This window comes from Cydia splendana, chromosome 9 (genome assembly GCF_910591565.1).
Source record: "Cydia splendana chromosome 9, ilCydSple1.2, whole genome shotgun sequence".
Lineage (NCBI taxonomy): Eukaryota > Metazoa > Arthropoda > Insecta > Lepidoptera > Tortricidae > Cydia > Cydia splendana.
The window spans coordinates 13,818,613-13,846,343 of NC_085968.1; the positions used below are offsets into that span (position 1 = coordinate 13,818,613).

A 27,731-nucleotide genomic window follows, 5' to 3' on the forward strand; every position below is an offset into this window, starting at 1 on the left:
GAAGTAAAAACACATAAAATATGAAAAAACAACTTTTTTTTTAATTCCTCGTCACGCTTAAACAGCAAAACCAATTCATTTGAAATTTGGTATAGAGATGGTTTGAGTCCCAGAAAAGAATATAGGATACTTTTAATCTCAAATATAATCCCTAAAGGGTGTAAAAAGGGAGGTGGAAATTTGTATGGGGATTCAATAACCGCTGAACCGATTTAGATAAAATTTGGTATAGAGATAGTTTGAGTCCCGGGGAAGAACATAGGATAGTTTTTATTCCAAAAAAATCCCTTAAAAATGAAAGGTAAAGGTGTAGGATTGTATGGGAAATCAATAAAGGCTGAACCGATTTGGATGAAATCTATGTCTACATCTTTGATTTAGTTGAAAATGATACTAAACTTGGCTTAGAACCTATAACTTAAAGAATTATTAACCTCAGACGTCGCAGACGCTTAAAAACCCCCCCACCCCCCACCTGCATCAAAAATCTGGGTGGCTCCACTTCTTAAATCCATCATTGGGTCCTAAGGACCAATCCTGCCAAAGGAAATCTCTTGTTCATGCAACGCCGTGGTTGACCTTTTTATGCTCTGAACACACTCAACTATAATTGACATACATTTTTAGGAGTTTCATCCATGGTTTCTATGCACTGATGTGCAGTCCTAATTTAAAAAAAATCTATTTTTGAATTTCCACGGTTTTGCTTTTTATTCTCGAAAAATAATTAAAGCTTAATAGTTAATTTCTCGTACCTTTTAATCTTTTTAGCTCTGCGCTATCGCTTTAACAAATATTTATAGATCATTTTACCGCAGAAATATTTATTACATAAGAATTCTTCTATGTTTAATTTACGCATAATTGAAACGCCTGTCACAAAAAAATTAACCATCAATAATCGCTGCTATTTATCGCTGTCGAAGTGTTTGCAATTATATCAAGTAGGTAGATCTCTCCAATTAGCCAAATCTTCTTCACCGGTTAATCTGCCACTTATCAATTAGGCATCCTATGATTGATAGAATATATTACACGGCACAAAATGCACCTAATCACCGCGTCCCGGATTACAGCACACATGATATTACTTCATATCCCGGCTAATAGGTGACGTAACAGATTTGATCGACTTCATTTGACTCCCAGGACGAGTTTTGCGCACGTCAAAATCTTGACCAATTACCCTGTACCGCAACGGTAGCAAATTGTGCAATTTAAGTACCTACAGAGGACCTACTGATTTACTTTTGCCTTCTAACAATGTTAGTCACGCTGTTTGTTCTAGTAAATTAATATGCGTTAAAAAGTTATCATCATTACGGTGTAGCTTCAAATGGGGTCATGGGGTGTAGCTTCAAATGGTTTAGTTAGTTACCCAATATGGTAAATCGTCGAATATTCTTGAAGTGTCGTTTCGGTTTTTTTAAGCCACGAATCGCAGTTACCTGTGTAGGCAGAAGCGATCCCTATTCTCTTTATTCGGTATTTTATTATTAGCTTGTCTGGGAAAAGAATACCACCAGTAGTTTGCGATAAATTTAGACCATACTAGTAAGTACCTAGTTGGATACATTCAATTATTCAATATAAATAATGTGATATATAATCGATTAATCGTTCATGTCATTCGTCCTACTCAACACTGAACAAATTACATTTAGGTTTATTATTGTTATTTTTTCAATCGATCAAGCGCCGCCTTGCACGGTTGAAATCAGCACACAATGCACTGCAAGCGTTCATCGATCTTTATTTCAATAAATAAGTCACGATTCAAATTTATCTCTCATTGTTCAGTGTTCATAATGTTTCTCTAGTGTTTCACTTTCATTAAATCAAGTGAATGCATTAAATCAAAATAGTTCCTCTTTTATTCAATTTGTGCCTGCATCAATTAACTTAATGGATAAATGACGTGGAAACATCAAAATTAATGATGTATCTACGCATAACATTTTTTTCATGCAGCCGGTTTATTACGATCCATGGTAGTTCCATCCAGTGAATGTGACAAAATTGATATTACGAAACACCACGTCGTTCCTTAAAAGTTTAAAAGTATTAAACTAAATCGTTTGAACTAAATTCAAGTTTTTTAACGTGCATGATGCATAAAACCGTTGTTCCGTAAACTTAAACAATCTCAAGTGAAAATTCAACTTGTTTTATTAAAAGTTCGTGACATGGCGACCATGAGGCGACCATTGACGACTCTTGTGTAAAGTCTGTGAACTGTATAATTTTGCTAATGGATAGTAAATAATTGTCATCTTAGAAACTTGAGTTATCATGTGACATGTAAATACGACAGAATGTATGCAATGTTACGGATTGTCAAAGAGACTCAACCGAATATTACTTCAGTAAAATACCGTGTTGCAATCGCTCCGACGCATCTCACAAACACTTTTTACTCGCGAAAGACGTATGTAGGCTTTAAGTTGACAGAAACTTATTCCATTTTCGAATTAGGGCTATGGCCGCTTGGAAAGTACAAACAATATACTGCGAATTTTATTTCAACAATAAAAGTCGAGACAAAAAGGCAGTTCTCGTTACAATTCCCGGTTATGCGTAACCAATGTGCTTTTCTTATTCCGTCGCTGGTTTTTGTAGGTACTTAATCGTGAGCCCATGTGGGAGTTCGCTTATACAATTCCAATATTACCGAATTTCCGATTGCCAATGGTACCTAACTTCTAAACGGTTACATATCAGAATACCGAAAACTGATTTACCTAATGTTGAATCACCTATGCTTGATTCACCTATTTTTAAATTACCTATCGATCATTTTACCTAAACATTGACTGACCTAAGTTTATAATACCTAAGCTCAAATAACCCAATGGACGAAACACCTAATGCACGATATACGTAATGCACGTTTTACCTACTGCACGTTTCACCTAAAGCTATTATACCTAAAGCACGAATCACCTATAGCTGATATACCTAATGGACGATACACCTAATGAACGATGTACCTAAACTTGATTTACCTAATGGACGAAATACCTAAAACTGTTAAACCTATCGCTCGAAATACCTAAAGTTGATATACCTCCTGAACGAATTACCTAATGTCGATATGCCTAATGCACGGAATACCTAAAGTCTATATACCTAGCACAAAATTCATATAATTTTGCCGAATGATCAAGTGGCAACTCCACCCAATAAATCGTATGATTTCCCAACCTTACAGTAGAAACTGTTTGTTTGTTTAACAACTTAAAAAATACACTTTTTGAAACGCTACTTTTTAGGTAGTAGAATGATTTCGTAAGTCTAATACAAAATTAGTTATCTTATCTTATCTTATCTTATCAAAAACTTAATTTTTGTAAGTTAACATCATGACAATGAAATAAAAGTCGGTTTTGGCACTGTTTGGTCGCAGTTAACCTAACACGCTCCTCCTCGCTTCGTCGCTCCTATCTCGACTCTGTCAAATGACTAGACCTTATATTATAATAAAAAATAGTAAGCCAATTGAATGATTTGGCTAATAAATTTATACTAAATATTGTATGTCCTAATAATATTCTATTGAACAAAAATTACATTTTTGATTTTAGGTATTTCGTTCATTAAGTGCATCGACTTCAGATATTTCGTGCATTAGGTGTATCGAATTTAGGTACTTCGTTCATTAGGTATGTTAACTTTAGGTAATTCAATCATTAGGTATACCGACTTTAGGTAATTCGTGCAGTAGGTATGTTAACTTTAGGTAATTCGATCATTAGGTATACCGAGTTTAGGTATTTCGTGCATTAGGTATATCAACATTAGGTGTTTCGTGTATTAGGTATATTAGCTTTAGGTATTTCGAGTATTAGGTGTTTCAACTTTAGGTAAATCGACCATAGGTATTCTGAGCTTAGGTAAACCAACTGTAGGTGAAACGTGCAATAGGTAATTCGTTCATTAGGTGTTATGAGCTTAGGTTAATTGATCATTAGGTATTAAAAAAAATAGGTGAAACGAGCATAGGTGATTCAACATTAGGTAAATCGATTTTCGGTATTCTGATATGTAACCCTTCTAAACAGATATTTCGCAGCATGCAAATAAATTTTGAAAATATTTCGTAACGTAGAAAACGTACCTTAATAGCGTATCTTAGGCAAACCTAACTCGGCATTTAAAATTTTTTAAATTTGCTTAGTCAATTCTGAAGGAAAAATGTTTTCGTTCAGGTTCAAAATTGCACTTTGAACATTTATCGTAGACAATTATACTTAGGTTAAGTTACACACCTAACCATATGTGTACTCTGCCCTATTTGTAAAACATCTATGCAAAAACAAAGGTCTAAGAACCAGAATTTCAATTCCGAAGCCAGAGTTTTCTTTTTTGTCATACAAAAGACATCAACTAGCTCAAGTTCGGGTTGCATCAGCAAAACAACTATCGCGACTTTAAAAGAAAAAGGTCCCAACTGCAATGGAAACTTATTAGTAATTTCAACTTTATCTAACACTTTACAAGACTTATTTTTCAATGTGTCTTATATTTATATGTATATCCCGTGTCTAATTACCTGTTCTTCATATAAGTACCTCACCAAAATATCGGGTATGGTTTAAGTAGTACATCAAATTACGAAAACTTTTCTCCATAACATACATGAATGCGATACTTACCTAGTCATGTATTTCATTGCCAGTAAGTGTCAAATATCAAACTAGATATCATGCAATAATATGACTTTTTATGATACCAAAACGCAATAGCATGTTCAAGTTTTACTGTAATGCCGCTTACTAAATATTATGATACGTTAGGTATACATATTAATGTAAATAAGGTATATAAGTAAACATATGATAGGTACCATGAAATTATATGTAAGTAAGGCATATATGGGACAAATAGATAGTCCATAATTTAATTAAATGTATAGACATATATATTAATAAGTACCTATACATATGTAGTAGTAGCTATTGGTATATTACCTACTCCAATTAAAGCCTAAACACCCGCAATTTGGCCGGGTCAACATTTTAATAATTAAATGGTAGAAGCAGGTAGGTATATATTTAGATCGAATATTGATTAGTATCAAATAATCGAATATGATTCGTATATAAATGTATAGTCGCCGATCTTCGCGTCCTAGATTATTTTCTGAAAATGAATAAACGTTACGTGAAACTACCAAACAAAATTAAATATTGTGCCCTATAAGTGCCGGTAAATCTGAAGACTGTACTGAGTCACATTTATTCATATTAAAAAAACTAATCGATTTTTTGTACTTCACCGTACCTACTATTTTAATCGTGACATTTTACTTTAGATTTTGACAATCACCTTAATTAACTCTCTTAACTAATATGACATATGACACAAAGCCTTATTAAACGACTACAATTAATTTGTCGGCAAAAAAATTACAATGTAATCCTATTAAGTGCTAAACGTACGCTTATCTCCTATTACGTTCGAGACTGTGCATAATGTAACAACTAATGTCTGGTAGCGTCAAGAAAGTAATGGAAGTAGCTATTAGGTACATTACATAGTCTAATAAAACATGGTCTTCCATTCCCAGAGTGACACGGGCCTACGTCACAACAACATGGCCGCTATATATAGCGCTATCGCATATTATCATATAGCGCTGTCGCATGATGACGTAGGCCCGTGTCAGTTAGGTGACCTAGAAAAGACGGGAATGGAGTACCAGGCGGAGTATATTATTATACCATGGGTACATTACAACAACGTTATCGTGTCGTGCCAATAAAAAAAGTGATCAAGTTCTAGAGCTTCTAGTAGGTAAGCCAAGGGTTCCGTAATAATAACATTGATTTATATGTATATTGTAGGTACTTCGTAAAGACGGGCCTTGCGGGCACTACGAAGTGGCGGGCCAGTTCGTTGGTGCACAAATCGCGTTTGCAGTGCAAAACTTTGCACATGTTCGTTGATACACACATGTCATGTTCGCTCGAAACGGAATGACATGAACGGGCCGGGCCTATCTTTACTTTTGAAATCTTTGAATGAAAATGAAAAACCAAACAAATTATAAGTATTATAAAGAAAGAAGAAAGTAAGAACATATATTACCGTACCTAGTAGCATATTATTATACGTAGGTTGAAGGTAATTAAGTATAAATAAACGAAATTGAGATTATGCGTTTGCATGCAATATTGCAATGTGATGTGCCACACTTTGTAAATGCAAATGCCATACAGCTTAGCCTGGTCCGATTCTAGCCCTTTTACAACACCATAGTTACGATCAGTTAAGCAGCTTAACCTTTTTATTTCTCAATTAATGAACAATTCGGTAACAGGTGGGTCAGGTAGTATAATGATCAGGCTTATAACGAATTAGTACAACAAGAAACAGAAATGATAATTTGATTGCCAAGTAACAATCTGCAGCATGGTTGTGGTTTACGAAAGCTCGATTAAACTTTAGCTGGCATTCCCACGGCATTATCCGAGATGGATTGTGGATCGAAATGCGCAGGCGGCCCAAGTAAGCCTGTATAGCCTCGCTCGCGCTTTTCACGCATCTTAAATATGTTTTATTGGTTTGCCAGCATGCCCTTCGTTGCAATGATGCCGGATCTTGATTGACAATAATTAGCTTGTAGGTAATGAATTAATAAAGGTGTTGTTTGTAGATCGATTATGATATCATTATTGATAAAAGTACTTAAGTAACTTGTAGGTAATGAATTGATAAAGGTGTTGTTTGTAGATCGATTGATATCAATTGACAATCAATGACGATCAATTTTGGGTCAATATTCGTTTTAGCATATTCGCATTTTTTTGCTCATATTATTTTACCTATTTTACGTTGTTTTATTATATTAACGATATAAAAAGAAACAACATAAAATTATTCATCTAAATACAATCCAAACAATAATGATTTTGAAAGTTGTTTGCAGTATCAAATATACCGATCAGATTATTTCCACATATGTAACACTGTTTGTATCAATAATGTGCTGTCTATTCGTTGAACCGAATTCGAAAAGTAGTACATTCGAATGTAATAGGTATTTAGGTAGGTAGTCAAAATCAATACGGAACTTGCCATAGAACCGAACACAGCAATCTCGCTGTTATAAATATAACTAATTTAATCAACATCAGTAGCGTTCTACCAGTAGGTAGAACAGACAATATAACTTCTATAGCTTTTACTAATTAAGCCCTTATGGTAGGAATCTTATAATATTTTATTATGATAGCGATGATAATGATTTTAATTATCATTCGCAGGACGCCCATCCTCGCTACGCGTTCGAGTATGCCGTGAACGACCCGCACACTGGTGACATCAAGCACCAGAAAGAACAACGGGACGGAGAAGTCGTCAAGGGTAACGTTATGTTATGTTAACGTTGTGTTAATAAGTGACAGTCGTTACAGGACGTGCAGTCTCGCTCAGTGTTCGAATACGCCGTGAAGGATCAACACATTAGCGACATCAAGCACCAGAAGAAACAGAACGACGGAGAATTCGTGTGACAGTCGTTACAGGACATGCAGCTGCCCTTGGTGTTCGAATAAGCTGAAAGGTTTTGAAGGTTTCATATTTCACCCATACCTATCTAGCCACTACTTGAAGTCAACCTGGAGCACTCCTGAAATACTAAGTGTTGGCATGTTTCTCATACTGCGTCCTTAACATACAACGATATTATAAAAAAAAACTATTAAGGGTAAATGAGCACTGATGTTTGATGTGATTATATTAATGACAGAATTTGTAAAGCATCTACCTACGCTAAATGTTCTGATTGAGATGTGATGATATAATATGATAAATGTGATATTGATATAGATAAATTTGTTTATATTAATGACAGAAAACATTTAAAGCGTAGGCAGATACATTTACACCAATTTACACGATCCTTTCTAAATTGCCGCTTTCGGCGCAATGTGTCATCAATCCTGTCAATAAGTGTGTCTCATTATCCAGGTCAGTACTCGCTGGTGGAGCCGGACGGGTCCGTGCGCACCGTCGACTACGTCGCCGACTGGGAGACCGGTTTCCACGCCAACGTGCGCAACGACAGACACCACTAGTGCCCTAAATGGACGATGAGGGTTACGTCAATGGATTACAATAACAGTGCAATTGAAAAACTGACCAAGGAAAGCTATTTACAGAGCTTTCCGTGTAAAAGCAGTTCTATAGGCAAAAGAGTATCAGAGTAACCTCTAATCTCTAATTAAGTATATACGTAATAATTTTTCGTATGAAGCTTATAAACACTTCCTTATAGGTTCTTCTGAAGTGAACGTTCACTTCCGCTCTGTAAAAAATGAGAAATAGGCACAGGAGCATCAATTTAGACGTACTATATTGGCGTCCATAAGAGTACCTATACGCAAAGTTGTTGAGTAAGGACCTTGGCTCTAATCGCTGAACAGTTTAGTATTATGGTTTTCTATGGTTACCCAAGACTTTAAAACTTCATTCTCTCGTGTCTATGATTAGAATGGGTGCTGTTTGTTTTATGATGATGTCCGATGATGAAATATATGTGCGAAATTGTATCACAGCTCCAATTAGATATGCCAAGGTAATAAACAACTTAAGCCGACTAGTACTACTACAACTAGTAGTAGTAGGTACAAAATATCAAAAGATTATCTTTCAACCCTTCGTCACGAAGTAATACCTATATCTTTATCCTTCCGACATGTAGTAAAAACAAGTAAAATAAAGGCTTATTTTAAATTTTAGCTCTCTTGGGCTGACAAATAGTTTTATCTGATGTCGAAAAGTCGGACCTACTTGCAAGCTACCTATGTATTTTTCAGTCCCTGCAAAATAAAATTGTAACGAATATATAGTTCGATTAAATTTTCACATTAGGAACATATATTCAGCATTTAATAAAACTTCAATTGAATAACATAAGTGCAATGTAATGTAACAGTAGTATGTATGATGACTTTTAGAAATTGTTAAAATTTAGGTAACTACTGAATCTACTGATGTGTGAATTCTACCGTGATTTTTTGTTATTAGGTATGCTAGTTTTCCTTTTAAATTTCGTAAGAAAATGCAAATCGTTTTTTTATTAAAAATTTTATGTGGATAGGCTTGTGCCATAACTTCTGGCCCTTTCCAAAACAGGACGCGCTAACTTTTTAATTTATCTCCGAGTTCCGATAATCAATCAGTAATCAAGTGACATGGCCGCAATGTTTGTTTTAATTTATAATTAATATGCATTGCGTGTACGCAATAAACCGCACATGTCGTTTCTACTTGAGAAATAACTTGGTAAGTATGTGTAACAAAACATAAATTTGAAGGTGCCGGCGCCAAACTTAAATGTTCAACGCCTGGAGTTCTTGAAAAATCGTATCGCTTTTTTAGATGACAATAAGGTTGCCAAAAATTTAATAAGCAATCTTGAGGCTTTTATCTAGTGACTTCATAGATTGGAATCCTGATTTTTGACTCGATGAAAAAAATCACGAACCTTGGTCTAAAACGCACTTTAAAAAATTGTAACAGAAAGTGTCCGGCAAAAGGATAGATATAATACCTAACCCTTTATGGAAATCTCGCAAACCCACTACGCTATTAATTCATTTATTTTTATTAATACTTTTACCATGCGCACCCGGAGTTCCATTTAATTAGCAATTTTAGTTAGCAACTCGAGTAATCGTAATCCAAACTAAAAAGTTATTTTCTCAAGTTATTCTAATAGTTACCTAGGTGTCAAGGTGTCCTAGGTAGTTTAAATGTGCTCTTTAGTTTGTAAGTAATTTTAATGTAAGTTTTTATGTGTATCTCATCTCATGTAAGTATTATGAAGTAGATATATTATACATACCTACTTACCCCCTTATTCATAAACGTCTACTAAAGTTGACAAGCCGATAATAATCGTTTGTCCCTTTCCGACGTACGAGGGTCGCACTGAAAGATTCGGGAATGGGACACTTAGAAATAACATAATAGAAACAGGTATATAATTTATAAAAATGTAACTCTTTATAAAACTTTTAAGGTATATTCCATTTGGTTGTCATTTGTATTTAAGAATTACTGGCAATTTGAAAATTGTATGTCGAACATTATTTGAATTTTTGGCCAAGTGATTTTTCGGATCATATTTTTAAACGGTTTTCAATATGCCCTCAGCGAACAAATAAAAGTTACAATGGGCTTCTGTTATTTTTTTATGAACTAGAGTTCATCGTACGCTCGTTTGCAGTTAAAATTAAATATGAAAGTCACTTTCATTTTATCCCATGGGTGATCTTAAAGAAGCATGTCATTCCGAAGCGACGTCAAAAATTAAAATCGCATTTGTGCTGTTAATTAAAAAGACTGCCAAAAAAGTTGCATATCGGCAGATTTCGACATTCCTAAATATTCATATGACAACAGTAAAAAAATCTTTTATATATATATATATATGTAAAAAAACTTCAATTCCGTTGGCTACTCCACGAATTTCATACAAAACCACTAAGGCCCCAAAATCGCCATACAAAAAGGACTTTGGGATTATGAGCCGTGTGCATTACAGAATGATTACTTTCAAAAGAAAATTTATATGCGTGGTCAGTTTGAGTTTAAGTATGCATTACAATAAAGATTGACTGTCTAGATGCGACAGTTTTCTCTATTCCCGACATTTTCAGTGCAACCCTCGTATTGGTATGATGGAAAGGCACAAACGATTATTAGCGGCTTGTCAACTTTAGTAGACGTTTATGAATAAGGGGGTTAGTATATTGTGTACGAAGGTAACGATAGAATAAAACATAGCTCTTTGTAAACAAAATACATATATTGTACAAATTGTAAACAATAAACAAATTTATATTACCATTTAGTTTTATAACAAGTCACCGATACTGCCCCCATAAGCCTAATAGCGGCATCTCAAAAGCAAATGATTTTGATAATTTAATTTAAGATAAGAGATTTTAAAGTGTGTTTACATACATAAAAGTATTAGCAGAATACCCTCGAAAATAAGGCCGGCATCGAAATACCTACATACGAATACCAACTACTCTATGTAATAAGAAAATAAACATAACTAGATACTTAGGTAGGAGGTAGGTACATAAATAAAATTCGATTCATAAGTAAAATTTGTGGTGTTCCTCCCACACTGTGAAGACTTAGTTGTTTAAATTAAATGACTAGGTATTGACGTCAGTTGAATGGACCTTAATAATTAAATTAATATATTTTACAGATAAAACCAAATTATACAGTTTTTACTTAATTACATGGTAACTAAGGTGTTACGAAATATTTGGCCACACTATCCATTTGATGCTTACTGTAGGTACCTTATTTGTCATTACTCATTAGTCCACACTTCCACAGCTGTGAAATATTGACACCTCCACCTCATAAATCAATAAAATGTTAATTTCTCTTTATCGTTTAAGCCATTGTAAATCTATTTATTTCCTTTCCTTTATAATAGCACTTAGGACATGCAAAGTCTGGATCTAGCGTTCTATTGGTCTGAAAACAAAAGAGGGAAACTATTAAAACACTTGCCCAGTTAATTCACAAGTATTGCATTAAGTATCTGAACAGTTTATGTACAGGTTTCAGGTGGTTTATTTATATTGAATAATTTATAAATCAAGTATGTTGGCAACCAAATTTCATCATTATTTCAATCAAATGTACCTAGTGTTTAATTTTTTTCAATTATTTATTTAATTCGAATCCATAGATCCATAATTGTTAGTACAAGAAATCTTAAAATTAAGTAAGGTTAGTGACATTAAAATACAAAATAATGTATGGACAGCCAATTTGATTTCTATTACACTTCACGTCAAAGTGACAATAATTATGAAAGCCATGAGAAAAGCACATTCTTGTCAGTATGACAAGGAATTAAATTGACTGGGAACAAATTGTTTGTCTGTACATAATCAAAAACAATCTTACATTCTCACAAAGGCAATCTTACCGATAAGCAGTAATAACAGAAGATATGTGAGCAGCCCATGGTATGAGGTAAAACCGGTTTGGTAGAGCAACAGGCACATAAAGTGAGGTGGGTCATAACGGGTGGCCCTGGCTTTGACACTGGCTTCACATGCTGCCGCCACCACACATACTTCAATATGTTGCTGAGTCGTCTTCGGAGACCAAAAATGTTCATCAAAGATATGATGGTACCTATTAGTTCCTGAAAGAAAAATAGAGGGGCTCCTGTCAAAACAATGATAAAAAACAAATTGTTTTGAACCAAGCTTTTCGAGTTAAACACAAGTATGTTTAATTTTTATGAAGTCTGTTGTTGCAACATCTTTCTAAAGTATTTACTGCACTAAAAATATGTATAGGGATATGCAAATGAATGGATTTTCAAATGTAGATGTTTAAATATGCTTGAAATGGCAGTATTATATATTGAAAATTTGCAGGACTTGTTCAGATTGATAGTATGCCAAACAAAAACAGCTTTAAAATACTTACAATAAAATTATGCCACAGAAGTTCTCTTGTCCATGAAAAATCAGTCAGGTCCTCTCTGGTGAGCTTATCAGCCGTCAACTCCAAACCCAAAATAAAATCTATGAGCACTGGATATTTGCCACTTCTTATAAACCTCAGAAAATTTAAAATGTCTCCAAATAACTGAAATGTTTCTAACTGGTGCACAAAATTCTGTACTTTAGTATTAGAAGTCCAACTGTATATAGCTCTATCTTTTAAATATTTTAATCCAATTGTGTACCCATAATACCAGTAAAGTTTAGACTTGGAGAAGTTATTTGTGTTATACTTCAATGAAAGCATTTTTTGGCCAAAAGTGCATTTGTTGTCATAGACTGAATATTTGAATATCCATGTTCGGAGAAGTAGTTCTAATTCTGGTAGTACTGGCTGCAGAATACCTGGCTGAAATCATTATATTAATTTACTATAGTAAAATTCAAAGTTCTAATTTAACAAAAAATTTATGGAAGATTAAACAAACCTCTAAATATTTTGTAGCATTAAATAATTGTTGTTTAAGCAGCTCTTCCAGCTGCTCATCTAACTGGCCCGCGTCCAACTAGAATGTAAACAGTACAATGCACTTTTTGCACTAGAGAATAAACATATTGTTCAAGAATATTATTGTCGATATTGTTTTGTATATAGTACCTGTGTCACACGAGGAATATAACTTATAGCCATTTCTTAAGTGTCGAATCTATCATATCACCCTTAATTTGTTTGTCTGAAGTCTGAAAGGTAAAATGGATAAGATGATATACTTAAACAACAAACCCACTTTCAAATAGAGAAATGTGAGACGAAATATACACCATACCCACTTACAAAGAACTTCGAGTGTTATATGATCGACAAGTAGAGTATAGTTCACTTAAATTATTAGTTATTTCATTAATAATATAAATATTAGTGAAAAACACGGGAAAAACATACGATAAATCAGGTACAAACCTTATCAAATTTCATTTTCATAATACTTGATAATACCTACCTACTGACATCCTACTGAGTACTGTCACTACTGTCAGTTGTATCAATTATCAAAAGTTCAAAACTCCTCTGTTCAGCACAACCATTAAAACGCAACACTCGACAGCACTAAAATATTGCTCAAATAGAAAAAAAAACATTCATTCTAATCATTCTTCAGTTCGTTCACCCATTGCTTGTCTTATCTGTCAAATCAAAAGCGAAAGAGAAGAGAGTGCTTCTTGGAAATGGATATTGTGTGCCGATTTTATCGTTTTATGTTGTGATATAAAGTTTTGCCGTATTTATTTGATCACTGTTATTGATATTTAATTATGAGCACGTAAATAATCACCAAAAAACGATATGGTTGTGTCACCGCAAAGCCCTGTTGATGAAACCCAAAGTGTACGCGCTGCTAAAATCAATATGGCGTCAAAACAAAGTTCTGTGTCTGTTGCTGACACAAGAGCAGAACTTGCTGATTTAGTAAAGAGAAAGGCTGAAGTGGCTGTTAGTATGCATAATTATTCTAAAACATGTATTTGTAATGTCTTACAATATTATTTCCTATAAATGACACCTCATGACGTTCACACATCATGAACATAAACATACAGAGATGTTTCTATAAATTTACTGTTTTTAGGAGACTCTGGCTAACTTGGAACGGCAAATATATGCCTTTGAAGGATCCTACCTAGAAGACACGCAACTGTATGGGAACATAATCCGTGGCTGGGACCGATACCTAACTACCAACAAGAGCACCAATTCAAAAGCAGACAAGCGTAATCGGAAATTCAAAGAAGCTGAACGACTGTTTTCTAAATCTTCCATTACGTCTATGGCAGTAAGTTCCTCTCTACATCTACTAGTAAACACTTAATAGTAATAATATTTCATTTATTGACCCCAATGTTTTTGCAGGCGGTCAGTGGACTTGTTGATCCAGCGGAAGCAAAGAGTAAGTATATTGATATTTAAGATACCGTAACTAAACACTATTATCAAGATAATACTTAATGATTTTGTTACCATGTCTTTACAGGTGAAAGGCATAGTGAAACGGAGTCTCAAACTAATGAGGATTCATCAGACACACAAATCAGCTCCAACTTGAACATTGGCAGTTTGAACCACACAACAATTCATGGTTCTACAGAAAGCATTGCCTCAAAGCCTTCTGGCAAACAACATACTAATGGCATAGAAAAGGTCATCAGCCATTCACAAACTAAACAAAATGCTACCCAGAAAATAGCTGCCTCTTCTGGGATGCTGCAAAAAGCATTTGGCAGTGACAGCAAAATGCTGTCTGCTGTCGGCCTGGACAGCAGACCTGGCACCCCAAAAGACAAAGATTCAAGTATGAACATGTTGAACAAGGGCGACACAACACCAAACTCATTAAAACATAAACTAAATAATAGCAATAGTAGCAGTAGTGTGAAGAAGAACAATAACAAGAAAGCGAGACACAGATAAAACATTTTAGATGAGTTTTAAAATGCAATAATATTACAATGTACAACTACAACTCTATGAATGATGTGCCTAAGGACAATCTTAAGGCTTCGTCACACAAGCGCGTTTTCCGGGCGGATCGTGAGTGGGGCGCGCCGCTTTTACATATAAAACGCTTAAGCCCCGCCCGTAAAACGCGCCTGTGTGACGGAACCTTTATACCGGCATGGCTAGGACAAATGGTAATGTTATCATGCAACAAGTAATTTTTCATCACCTATCCAACACAGCATATGAAGAATCTAAGCCTTGCTGTGAAGTCACTGCCAATTGTGATAGCCTTTCTGGAATGCAACAATAAAATACAGATGTTAACAAAATAATGTCTTTTATTTCTGAATTCTTTGGCATTATTTTACAAAATATGTTTGTTGCTTATATATAATTACACTTTTAATACTGCCAAGCTCCCCAACTGCTATACAAAAGAAACAGCCTAGCAGGGTGCTGCCACTGAAAGTGTTAATTAATCCTCCCAGTACTAGACCTCATGAATGTCTGCTTGAATCTGGATTCTGGAATTAGAATATGAGCAATCAAATTAAAAGCATGAAGGAATATTTATTAAATATTCATACCTACACATATAAATAAAGATTTTATTCTAGCACCTTTCGTAAAAACTAATCAGTTTGTATAGTTAACCTTACTGTATATAAAATTCCTTAAATTTTACATATTATTTACTGTACTTACGTTTCAGAACATTAGGCAAGTCCCTTATTGGCCCACAATATCTCATGGCTAGGTAGAAGAGTACAGGCAGTGCTGATATAATAGCAGAACAACACAAGAATACTATTTCTGGAGCCCTTCTTAACTTGCAGCAGTCCAGGTCTTTACTCCACACTGACCTTGTAGTATTCATCTAAAAAACAGATTATAAGTTTAAGTATGACATGATCAAACATAAATTGAATACTGATGAAGTCTGTGCTGAAAGAGAAGAGTTGTGGAATGTAAGGGAACCATTCTATGACTCTTCCACACAGACTCTATTTAAACCAGGGATCTCCACCTGTGGAAAGTAAGTTAAAGTGCCCATGACAGCATCAGCAACCATTAAAGCTTGCTAAAACTTATTAAGCATGATAGCCTTTAAAAAAACCGGGCAAGTGCGAGTCGGACTCGCGCACTAAGGGTTCCGTACCATAGTGAAAAAAAAAAACGGTCACCCATCCAAGTACTGACCACGCCCGACGTTGCTTAACTTTGGTCAAAAATCACGTTTGTTGTATGGGAGCCCCATTAAAATCTTTATTTTATTCTGGTTTTAGTATTTGTTGTTATAGCGGCAACAGAAATACATCATCTGTAAAAATTTCAACTGTCTAGCTATCATGGTTCGTGAGATACAGCCTGGTGACAGACAGACGGACGGACGGACGGACAGCGAAGTCTTAGTAATAGGGTCCCGTTTTACCTTTTGGGTATGGAACCCTAAAAAAGATTTATTAAACAGTTGTATTCCTACATTGGATAGAGACAACTCACCAAGTCCACCACATCCATGCAAACACTATTAACACCAATGCCATCAGGGCTGAGTGATTTGTAGAACTCATCCAATTCTACATACAGTTGCATACAGTTCTCACACACCTTGTCTGTGTTATTCCCATATTTATTTATGTTATCAACAATACAATCCATAGTTTCATTGTGCAATTTGTCAAACTTTTTTGTATTATTGGATGTCATAGGGATACTTCCATCCCAGTCAAAACAATCTGAAATATATTATAACCAATACATGCAAAGTGCAGTTTATACTCTACAGTTCAGCATAAAAAAATATATAATAGAGATGATGGGTTTTGTATACCTCTGCGGGATTAGTTTCCCATTCTCCAGATTCTTGTTTTACTGGATTGACTTTAGTATGTCACAATCTGAATAGACAAACAAGAGTCCGGTGAATCGGAAACTAATCCTCTGGGGCCTGTTGTACCTAAAATATCCACCCACAAATCTTATCTCTATGTGAAAGATAATAATGTTCACTAAGCGTGATACTCACTGTTACAATTTCCTTTATCCCAAACGGATGCTATGTGAGTCTGAAACTCAAGCACCGCATCTAATCTATCCTGAGATATAAATAAAGATCTGCAAGTTGTACCATTATCCTCTGCACTCAATAACTCATTGAAATCCAATACAAAATTAACATATTCATTGACACACTTCTCACAGAGCCGTACAGGTCTGGCATAAATAATGGAGCACATTGTCAAATTGGAAGCAGAATGAGCAAATGCTTTCAGAAGTTCTGTGCATTTGACTGAGTCATTAGATAAACCACCATTTCCACTGTAGAGTAATGACCTAAAAAGATAATGCAATTAAATGGTTGAATAATAAATTGTATTAACTGCTATTACACTGTAGAGTAATGACCTAAAAAGATAATGCAATTAAATGGTTGAATAATAAATTGTATTAACTGCTATTACAGTAAGTACATATACATGTTTACTAGTTTTTTCAACCGAATGTTTGGTCAGAAAGTATGAAAAAAGAAAAAAATGGTCAGTTTAATTCAGGATATGTAATCAGCAGCAAAACAAGTACTACTTACAATGGCACATCAGCTGTAAATAATTGGAACTTCAAGATGAAGACAACGCAGATAAAGCAATTTCGGTACATTTTGGTTGTTATTCCTGAATGAACTGGAGAATTTAACTGTTATTTTTCAGCCATGGAAATTTATATAACACATTAAAAACTCTTGATTACAATTGCACACCAACAGATTTTGCTGATGAAATTAATGTAAGTATTCTTCCGAGCTTTAAGCTTGTTGAAAACTTTTGGGATTAACACAAAGAGCCTCGGAGTCTTGAGTCTGTTTTGATATGGTTTTGATTATCACGTCATTGTCAGATTTATCCCGTCAATGTCATAGAGATAGAGCGCTCCCTACATCTCACCCGCATTTAGGTACATTCGCGTGCGAGCCACGAGCCGAGCCGCGAGCCGAACCACGAGCCGCGAATGTAAATAAGCGTTCAAATATCAAATCCCACCAGAATGAGACAAATATATATTTACTTCTCTTTCTCATTATTTGCTCATGCCGTTTGAGATCTTTTCTAAAACGCTAAAAATCTATATACGCTTTCGTGTTTTGATGTTTTTGACAGTTTTGTTAACTTTTTTCCATGGAGTTATAAGAAGGAGTGAACTGTCACTTTTTTTGCCATACTAAATTGAACCTTATCACAGAGCCAGAAAGGCGTTCGTACCAGTACAGAGAAAACGGTCCACTTGAGATAGCAAAGGTGGGCCGCGGTGTCTCACTCGCACATGTTGCCAATGTTAAAAATATACCATTGTGGTAGTATTTATATCAATATACTACTAAAATTAAATACCTTCTTATATTATTTAAGTGCTATATTCAGAGTACGGTTCTGATATCTTTTAGGAAATTTGTAAATAATTATGATGTCAATATTATTAACTGATTTAACCAAGCATGTGCACAACAATAAAAAACACTAATTTTGATATGGTAGACATTGTAGTAGTAAGTTTGAATATTAATTGGTATCCCTAACCTGATGACATATTTACAAAACACGTGAATGCAAAATTTCTTAAAAATGGTGAAGAAATGTTGCGTTAAAGGTTGTGGGAGTGAAATAATTTCTAATTGTGTAATATCGTTTCACAAGGAAGCCACAATTATTACATTTTACGATAAAAATACAAGTTAGACATTGTCAAACTCATTAGGGTGACCATGATGTCGGCACGATGAGAACCAGTTTTACCACTTCCTTTATGGTTTTACACAATTCTTATTACGTACTTAAACGTAAGTTTTCATAAATAGGTATGTATTTATTTCGGCATGTTTAAATTGGTGAAATGAGAGCAAATACAGAATAAATAATTGCAAAAATTGAAATCCAAAGTCCTTAAACATTACAGACAGATTTATAAATTGTTATAATAATAAAAAAACACATAGATAATAAAAGAAAAATAGAAGTTTATCGTAATTTACTGACTTTTGGGACGATACAAGAAACGTTACTGGGAATTTAGCCCTCATAAGTACGAGCGCTTTTTCAACGCGCGTTACAAAAGGAGTTGAATCCGTTCACACGCTAAATTCGATTTAACGACCAACGCTTAAAGTCGAAAAAAAAAACAAGGCTTGATAAAAAGCGCCACCACCATCGTGTGAACAAATACAGATGTTTCCATTTGTTTCATTCTAACGCGCGTTGAAAAAGCGCTCGTGATAATGAGGGCTTACCCTCTTTGGAAAATTTACTGAACACCGAAGTTCGCAAATTACGGGCATCTTTCTCTTTTACTCCTATAATGGAGTAATTACAGTGACAGAGAAAGATGCTCGCAATTTGCGAACTTCGGTGTTTATGGTTTTCGGTGACGCCGAAATAATTTTTAGCTTGTAAGATTTTTACTATTGTACGTATGTTAGTTTGTAAGGTATGTATCAATGGGCCTTAGTCTCCTGATAATAAATGATATTTATTTTTTTAATTTAATTTATGCTCCAGTGACAAGCGTCCTACTTAAAAACGGGCGTAGCGGATCCACGCGACCCTGAGGCAGTGGCGGATTTGCTCTAAGGCCGAGTAGGCCCGGGCCTAGGGTGGCAGTCTATATGATGGGTGCTGAGAAAGGGGCGTCTAGTGCTTGCTACAGGGCCTGGGGCCTAGGACGGCAAATACTGTAAATTCCCCACTGCCCTGAGGGCCTACCCCAAACCACTTTCGACATTTTGTCTCTCTGTCGCACTTGTAAATTCGTATGTAAGTGTGACAGAGAGGCAACACGTCGAACTTGGTTCGCGGTAGACCCTCTGGTTCTGTCACCATATCTGTCTCTCTATCTCTCTCACTCACCGTGTTCTTGACAGACGTTACGGCGGACCACATTCCTGACGATCCACCATGTTCGTGGTCCAGTGCGCCTATTAGCAACAGCTTTTAGAACAACTAAATTAAGTGCCTAAGGTTGTGTGAAGCGTTTTACAGAAGAGAAAAAAAAACTATATCCATCCCTTTTCAGGCCATAATACTAGTACAGCGAAAATACAGTATGATTCTCTATAACTATGCACGAATAAGAAAAGATCCTGGCCAAACTATATATTCAATGTTATCCTAATATCCCACATACATATGACTTAGGCCCCGTTCGCACGGCAGCTTTTTCAACGCGCGTTAAAAAAGCGTTTGAATGACACAAATGGATAACCATGTATGTATTCACACGAAGGCGGTTTTTAAGCGCGGCGCTTTTTTATCGAGCACTGTTCGATTTTCGGCGCTGAGCGTTGGCGTCAAATTGAATAGACCATACGGAAATCCGTGTATCTGTTCTCACAAGCGTTGAAAAAGCGCCGGCGCTGCTGTCAGTTGGCTGTCAAGTGTCAATTTTTGGTGTCAATCGTCAAGATTATTATTAGTTTCACCTTAAAAATGTCAACTTATGCTTACAAATTCCTGAAATATTCAAGCTATATTCAAATAATACGTCGTAATAGCAAATAAAGTATGGCTTTGCTGAGATGCGTACGTGGCAGTACGACTCACAAGTGATTTTTAAGCGTTCATATGAACACAAATATTGGAAACGGTAAAAAAGCGCCAACGTCGGGTTGTACCGACGTTGATACAAAATGCTAAGATAAATTGATTGCCTGAATTCAAGTTACTTAAAGATTATAAGACCTTATTAAATTAAATATGAGTTTACTATCAACTTGACATGTATACCTTTATCTTAATGAACTCATTTCTGCTTCGCTTATATTATTGGGAGAGAGGTCAGTTATTCTGTGGATAATGTGGTTCATACCTTATTATAATGATGAGTATGGAGTAATTCTCCCTGTTCATGAGCTCCAAGCGTAGCTGCCAGCTCTATCAGATCATATGCCACCACCTGTGTAGAAAATAGATTTATGACCATGGGTCACTAAATTATCCCTAGCCTGTTTCATATTATAACACATATATAATATCTCAAGGCAAATGTAGAACATTGTAACATGTAGGTATATGTAGGGATAGATAGCCAGAAATTCATATTCATAGTAAGATACCACATTGTCCCGCAGGACTCAAATATACATATATATAGGTATGCAAGTCTGCATAAGATAGCCACAATTCTCTATGTCTCAGAAGGTCTCATAAGTTAAACCTTTGCACCAGATAAGGGGTGCTGTGACCTGGTCGCAACCAGTCACATCTATATACGGATCTGGTGGCACACAGTTCTATCTGTATTCGCAAACCTAGCCGCGCTAGCCGCTACCAGTCGGATCCACAGCCCTAAGGTATATATATGCATCCCAGTCGCAACCGGATACATCTATATCGATCCCTTGGCACACATTAGGGGTGTTCGCAGCCTAGCCGCGCTAGTCGCTAACCAGTCAGATCCACAACGTATATGTATCCTGGCCTCAACCAGATACATCTATATATTGGCATTAGTTGGGGGTGTACTTGTCCCTCGTGAAGGGATAGTGGTGCTTAATCGCAACTAAGCACCCCAAGCCTATTGGTAAACTTTTAGACCATTCTCTATATAAGGCAAGGCACAAGCCGGCAGACGCATCTCCGACCTGTCCTGAACATATGCAAGTACACCCTCTGCCAGTAACACAGCTATATAAATAAATATATGAAAATATGTGCATGGGACTAACCAGTCCTCTTTTAAATACATATACTTAGCTTTGAAAGACGATGGTCTCGCTGTACGAAGCTGGCGTCCAGCACACGTACCACTTTATACAAACCACTTTATATTAAGGACTTTTATTTAATGAATCAATCATAAGTTTACAAACTAACTCACAACTTTCATACGAGCGAAAAAAGGAAGTGTGGTTTTCTTACCATAGACAATATAGAAGCTGTTGCCAGGTGTAATATATAATACATCGCGGAAGTCCGCGACACACCAACCGAGGCGAGCTATTGCGACGTAGTAAGTGTCGACATTAAATGGCGAGTCCATTCCTGAATTCTCTTCATTACCTGGATCGCCGCCGTCCTTTTTTGCCTTTCATTATTCTCGTTAACAAGATCATCTGCCGTTCGTAATATATGCATCGCGGAAGTCCGCGACACACCCGCCGAGGCGAGCTATTGCATTGCGAAGCCTCAAGTTAGGGTAGTCATTAAGTCTTAACTCCATATCAAATTTTGCTGTATCTACATTTTCATTAGTAACATCAGTGTTCTCCTTTGTCCTATTTATGCTATGTGCCGTGTCCGTGTCCATGTTATCAGTCTTATCCATGTTCCCATCCGTTTAAATATTGGAATAGTCTTCCCTTTGTATCACTGGTAAGTCGGAATCTTCATCAACTTCCATTCTCTCACTCAGTTGAGTTTGGTTCAAATTCGACTTCAGATCGGTGACCTAAAGGGTACTATAGTGCAATATAGATCTTGTAAATATACTGTCATCAACACATGGTTCATCGTGAGATCTGACTCTTGGTAGTTTAGTTGAATGTTTGTAACGTTTCCTTAGACTTCCACGAGTACTGATCCATGAATATGTCTCTGTATTCCTTCATGATAGTCTCACCTCGTCTCCATCCTTCTATGAGCTTTTGTTTAGTTGCAGTGGCTGTAACTGGTGCCTTAGTCACTGACATCTGGAGTTCGAGACATCTTCCTGGTGTTAAGAAAATGGCTGGTTTCAATACATGTTCCAAACCAGTACTCATACAAGTCAAATCAAGGGTCTTGTGTTCACAACACTTTCCACTTTTCTTTGATGATGGTCAGTAAATTGGTTATAGTCAAGCAGACGTTTCTGTAAAGTTCGTTTTAGACAGTGTTTGACACTACTGGTACTAAACTATGTTCAGGATGTGAGGTACTCCCTCATGGTAGTTGTTTTCATATGCTTTCTTTGTGGTACATACTTGTGGTAAAGTCACAATCCTTTGGCAAAAGAATCGGATGTTTCGCGTCATATGATAAATCAGAGTGCGTCAAACGACCGCTACATCTAAGGATTCTGTCGACATCTTGGAACACACAATCCTAGATAGCGAGTAAGATGCGTCTCCTTACCGTCAACTTCATCCAGGTAAACTGTCTCTATGTACTTTTTATTTTTTGTACTTCTGAGCTTATTCTGTTATCCTCACTTGCCTGTGTTTCTGAACAGACTTGTCCGGTTTCCGTCTGATACTTTGACTCTTGCTCAAGTCAATATTCTTTTTAAGCTGATTTTTTCCGTCCGAGTTCAATCCAACTTTCTGTATGATGTTGTTCGACAGACCCTCCCCCGCTCGAAGAGTAACATCTCTTGCGGGTCGGCATGGCCAGTTGTGAGAATCTTCTGTCAGAAATTCTTGACCGCTGAGGCATCGTTGAAAATCTTCTGTCGAATTAGTCTGTCTACATCAGCTGAGTTGTATTCAGACGGGACATATCTTACAGTCCATTTCTTATTTTTCTTGATTCTTTCTATATCTGGTGATGTTTCATGACATATGGATTAGTCTGCTACCTATTAAAACTCCTAATAGTTCCAATTTAGGAATCTTCAGATTAGTTTGATCTTTTAAGGGTATTAATCTTGACTTGCCAATAACGAAGTTCACCTTGTCTCCTTGAAGTAAATATACTACGGCTGCATACGCTGACAGACGAATCTGTGAAACCGTGAAGTTGGCCGTCTTGGCTATTCGCCATGTTCTTAGGTAGGCATATGCGATGAACTTGCTTAATGTTTTCTAGGATAACTTTCCATCGGCTGCCATTTTCTCAGATGAAGTAACAATTTAGCTGGTAATGTTATTGGTGCAGCAAAAACCACATGGTTCGTATATGGCAGCTATGGTCTTCAGAAACCCTCTTTGTGTAAGCATTAGCGTTTTTTATCTTTAGGCAAATCGTATCCTTTTCTAAGTCCCATTTTAAATCAAGAGTTTTACAGTTTTATCTGTTATGTATCTGCATAAGTTCTATATCATTTTACTGTTTTTGTACAGACTCATCACTTCTTTGACTCCGTTCAATCCTGCCAGATATTATGTACATAGATGTCGCTGGTTAGACTCTTTAAACGTTCATCATTGGTACTGAATAAGTGATGTTTGATGGTAGCATTATAGGTAGGTAGATTTGATTACAAAGGGTACACGTATAAATCTGTAATGTATAAGATTCTCTTCTATAGCTGGTTTAGATATATCTTTCAGGCACAGGAATCTTGTGACGATGACGTCTCTGTTACCTGAAGCAATTTCGTAGGGCACAATGCTCTATTATGCTGATTCCTTTCACCACAGTGATGGCAGGTGTGTGTCTTTCTACAGGTAATTTGTTTATGGCCAGTTCTCAAACAGATGTAACAACGGTTAGGTATTTTACCTTTCCTTTCAGCCAAGGTCTTAAATTTCGTGCAAACGTCATTGTAATGATCCCCTTGACAAAATATACATTCTAATTTCCTTCGTTTATCAGATGCCTGCGCATTATTCGATTCACTATTAGCCTCGTATGTTCTTTTCTTAGGCGTGAATGTATTTGAAAAGGTTGATGTATTTTTTCTAAATTTATTTGGTTTTTCCCTCATATTTATAACTCTATGTTTGATTCTCCTATCGTTGGATTTCTTCGCATGTTTATCTCTTATGTGTAAAGTTTCAGTAGTAAAGGTTGTTTCCATATCTTTAGTCTCAACGCTTATCCTCTTGGCATCTTCTTTTGCTGATATGATAGCGTTTAGTTGTTTTCTTATTTCTTCGATGGATTCAGTCTTCAATTTTAGTTTCATTTCATAAATGACGTCTTCAGGGAACTTTTCCATGAAAAGAAATCTTAAATGGTTTTGATTTGTGTCCTCTCCTAGGGACTGTAAGACTCTTAGATGTCTCTCGAGTTCATCTAATGTCTTTCTGCAATCTTCTGGCTTCGTGGCCTTCTTAATCTTATATAAGGAAGAATAGTGAGCGTCAACAATCTGCACTCTGTTGCCGTATCTCTCTCTCAGAGTATCTATGGCAATCTTATAATTGTCATTCGTGGTCTCTAAACCATCGATTATGGTTTTGGCTTCATCCTTTAATGATGCTTTAAGGTAGAGTAGCTTATCAACGTCTCGTATATTCCTTTGATCAATGTTGGAACTAAATTGGTCCCAGAATTGAGTCCATTCTAGAACGTCACCATGAAAAGATATTAAATCCAACTCTGGTAACTTGCTCCTATTTTTTGTAGGATCAGATTTGACTTGTCTTGTATCCTTATCGGCTTGAATTCTTGTATTAAGTTCAGCTAAAACTTCATCACCGTCTAGCTGTATCGCAGTTACATTTGAAATCTCATCGGCGTTAGGATCCTTGGACAGGTTGAAGTACTGATAGAGATCACTTTGAAATCTTCCCAGTATAGATTGTAGTTTGGATGCGACGATAGCAGCTTGCTCTAACTCATCCTTTCCCCATGGACGACACGCACATAGCTCTGATGCTTTTACTTGATGCTCTTTGATGTTTGTGGCAAATGTGGACAGGCGATTCAGCAGGATAGCTTCCATCGGGTTCTCACTCTCGTTCTGGAAACGCATTTTTAAACAAGTTATCACAACAGAACTCAATAATGTTGTCAAGTACTTTATAAAATTTTCATATTTCCACCGAGTGTGAATCACTGTACCAACAGGAATGTCATCATATGACAGATAAAATATATATGTAGGTAGTTGTTATATGAACATTATTCAAAATGAATTGAACTTTCTAATAAGTACAATATGACTAACATGATGATGATGATGAACATAGCATCATGTGTATTAAAACATTCTCAAATTACTCATGGAATACACCAAAATTATTTATTGGTAGAGTTTCATATACACCACACACTATGGCATTATTCAAGTATACAACTTGTTCTCATTATATCAACTAAGTGTAGTTCCTACTTACAGTACAAGCCTGTACTGTATGTATGGGTATCTGTACATACATACTCACATTCAGTATTTACTTTACCAAATGTGTAGTTTACCTGACACATTCCATATGTTTAAAACACAGACTTCATATCATCAAATATTTATCATAATACTGTGTAGTTATTATTTGAATATCACTCTATTATTTCATCATCACTGTAGAACAATATTTAGTACTTATTGTCATATATGTTGCAAGCGCCATCTATTTCTTACAGATGTAAACACTGTATAAGGTTAATGAACTTAGCTGGACACGCTACCGCGTGTCTACATTTTACGAGTAAACGATTCAACCTTTGATGAATGCAATTTGACAGTAATAATACCCAATATTATGGGCTGTATACCAAGTTAACACTATATTAATCGTGTTTACATACCTTATGTCTTTGGTATAACAATCTTTATCCTCCTCCTCATGTAGAGAAGTAGCTTGGCGTAGAGACGCCTTGGTTTCACGCTCGACTCGAAAATTGTCAGTTCGTACGCTGACTACGCTGTATTTCTTGAAATTCCTATTTCATAACAATATATTAGTTGGGTTTCGTACTCAAGTGCAACAAACAATAATTTTGACCTCTGACCCAACGATAAGTACCTAATTCCTCTCAGGTATACGAATTAGTGCTTACGCATTAAATAATATAAACATGTCAAGTCACATAGAAATAAGCCATATTTCCTTTATGTAAGATCACATAAATATCTAATTATTACGTAAATTATCACTGTATCTATGATCCCGTGGGTAAGCCCTCACGTCTTTATTTATTTATTTATTTATTTACGCGTCGTAATGGCGTAATTTCTTGTAACAAAGTAATTGCGTGACGATTTCTTTGCTATAATAGTGCATTCGTTCACAATCACAAAGGATGCCCAATAATCCTCGTACAGGGTTTGTTTAATTAACATAAAACGAAATAATATAGATCGATATTTAAAATCGATGATTCAAAGTGGATCCTATACCGCATAGGTATTTACCTGTCACGTACTCGATTAATCCACTTCCTCAAAATTTCACACATTCACAAAGTACTCACCTTTGTTTTATTAATAACTTTTCACTTGTTTTATTACCTTTTATCACTGCACAACAAACAAATAACAAACACTCATTAAAACGTTTTTCAGTTCTCGCACTTGTTCCGCCATCTTGTGAAAACGAATGAACTACGGAAATACGCTCGCGCCACTCACATGAAAAATGGCGCGACAAATTGAATCATCAAGTCGTAATTAGTTTTGAGTCATAAATCTCATAAAAAATGGTACTTCAGATTAATATTTTAAATCATAAATACGTAATTTGTTCATTACATAATATTCAAAGTCGTGATATCGTAATTACGGCTTTCGCGAAATAAATTCGGTACAACTTTCAAACGCAATATTCATCCTGTAAAGTTCAAAATCGTTTAGCAATATACAAACAATTTATATGTACGATATGTCAATATAGGTGGCAGCGGCAGCACTGTATGAACAACACTATCCACAGGGTGACCTTTGACCTCTTAAGAATTTGTATTTTATTATTACAAATACTACAATTAATCATGATTATTGAATATTCATGCAGTATAATACTAGATTATGCACACTTGAACATGTTTTAGTATGTTTTGATCAGTTTATTTTACCATTTCTTTGTATATTTTAGTACAGATTTGGTAAATGATTTATAAGGTAATTTCATGAATTTATGTGATTCTGAATCAAAT

General features: G+C 35.6%; 4 protein-coding genes across 6 annotated transcripts in view; 2 read left to right on the plus strand and 2 right to left on the minus strand.

Moving 5' to 3' along the window:
• LOC134793644 (uncharacterized) overlaps positions 1 to 8,167 on the plus strand; it is a 29,348-nt gene extending 21,181 nt beyond the window's left edge. The window contains exons 3-4 of the mRNA XM_063765279.1: positions 7,269 to 7,368; positions 7,975 to 8,167. Coding sequence (XP_063621349.1) covers positions 7,269 to 7,368; positions 7,975 to 8,081 — 207 coding nt within the window. The 3' untranslated portion in view covers positions 8,082 to 8,167. The remainder of the gene's footprint in view (positions 1 to 7,268; positions 7,369 to 7,974) is intronic.
• A 2,633-nt stretch (positions 8,168 to 10,800) lies between these two features.
• Positions 10,801 to 13,490, minus strand: LOC134793662 (peroxisome biogenesis factor 2). 3 transcript variants are annotated; one of them, XM_063765309.1, is made up of 6 exons: positions 13,465 to 13,490; positions 13,162 to 13,244; positions 12,992 to 13,069; positions 12,487 to 12,912; positions 11,975 to 12,196; positions 10,801 to 11,514 (listed from the first exon to the last, which is right to left on the minus strand). In XM_063765309.1, the coding sequence occupies exons 2-6, from the start codon at positions 13,192 to 13,194 to the stop codon at positions 11,431 to 11,433; spliced, it is 843 nt and encodes a 280-aa protein (XP_063621379.1). In that variant the 5' UTR covers positions 13,195 to 13,244; positions 13,465 to 13,490; the 3' UTR covers positions 10,801 to 11,430. The 3 variants fall into 3 exon arrangements, with proteins under 3 accessions (XP_063621379.1, XP_063621378.1, XP_063621380.1); XM_063765308.1 differs by lacking the exon at positions 13,465 to 13,490 and adding an exon at positions 13,331 to 13,370; XM_063765310.1 differs by lacking the exon at positions 13,465 to 13,490 and adding an exon at positions 13,339 to 13,357.
• Positions 13,491 to 13,693: 203 nt separating this feature from the next.
• On the plus strand, positions 13,694 to 15,051 carry LOC134793664 (chromatin modification-related protein MEAF6). Its single transcript, XM_063765312.1, has 4 exons — positions 13,694 to 13,995; positions 14,132 to 14,335; positions 14,413 to 14,449; positions 14,534 to 15,051. The coding sequence occupies exons 1-4, from the start codon at positions 13,849 to 13,851 to the stop codon at positions 14,968 to 14,970; spliced, it is 825 nt and encodes a 274-aa protein (XP_063621382.1). The 5' UTR covers positions 13,694 to 13,848; the 3' UTR covers positions 14,971 to 15,051.
• A 291-nt stretch (positions 15,052 to 15,342) lies between these two features.
• Positions 15,343 to 17,894, minus strand: LOC134793663 (osteopetrosis-associated transmembrane protein 1). Its single transcript, XM_063765311.1, has 5 exons — positions 17,591 to 17,894; positions 17,030 to 17,337; positions 16,504 to 16,739; positions 15,706 to 15,877; positions 15,343 to 15,524 (listed from the first exon to the last, which is right to left on the minus strand). The coding sequence occupies exons 1-5, from the start codon at positions 17,659 to 17,661 to the stop codon at positions 15,472 to 15,474; spliced, it is 840 nt and encodes a 279-aa protein (XP_063621381.1). The 5' UTR covers positions 17,662 to 17,894; the 3' UTR covers positions 15,343 to 15,471.
• Between the last annotated feature and the right edge of the window lie 9,837 nt (positions 17,895 to 27,731).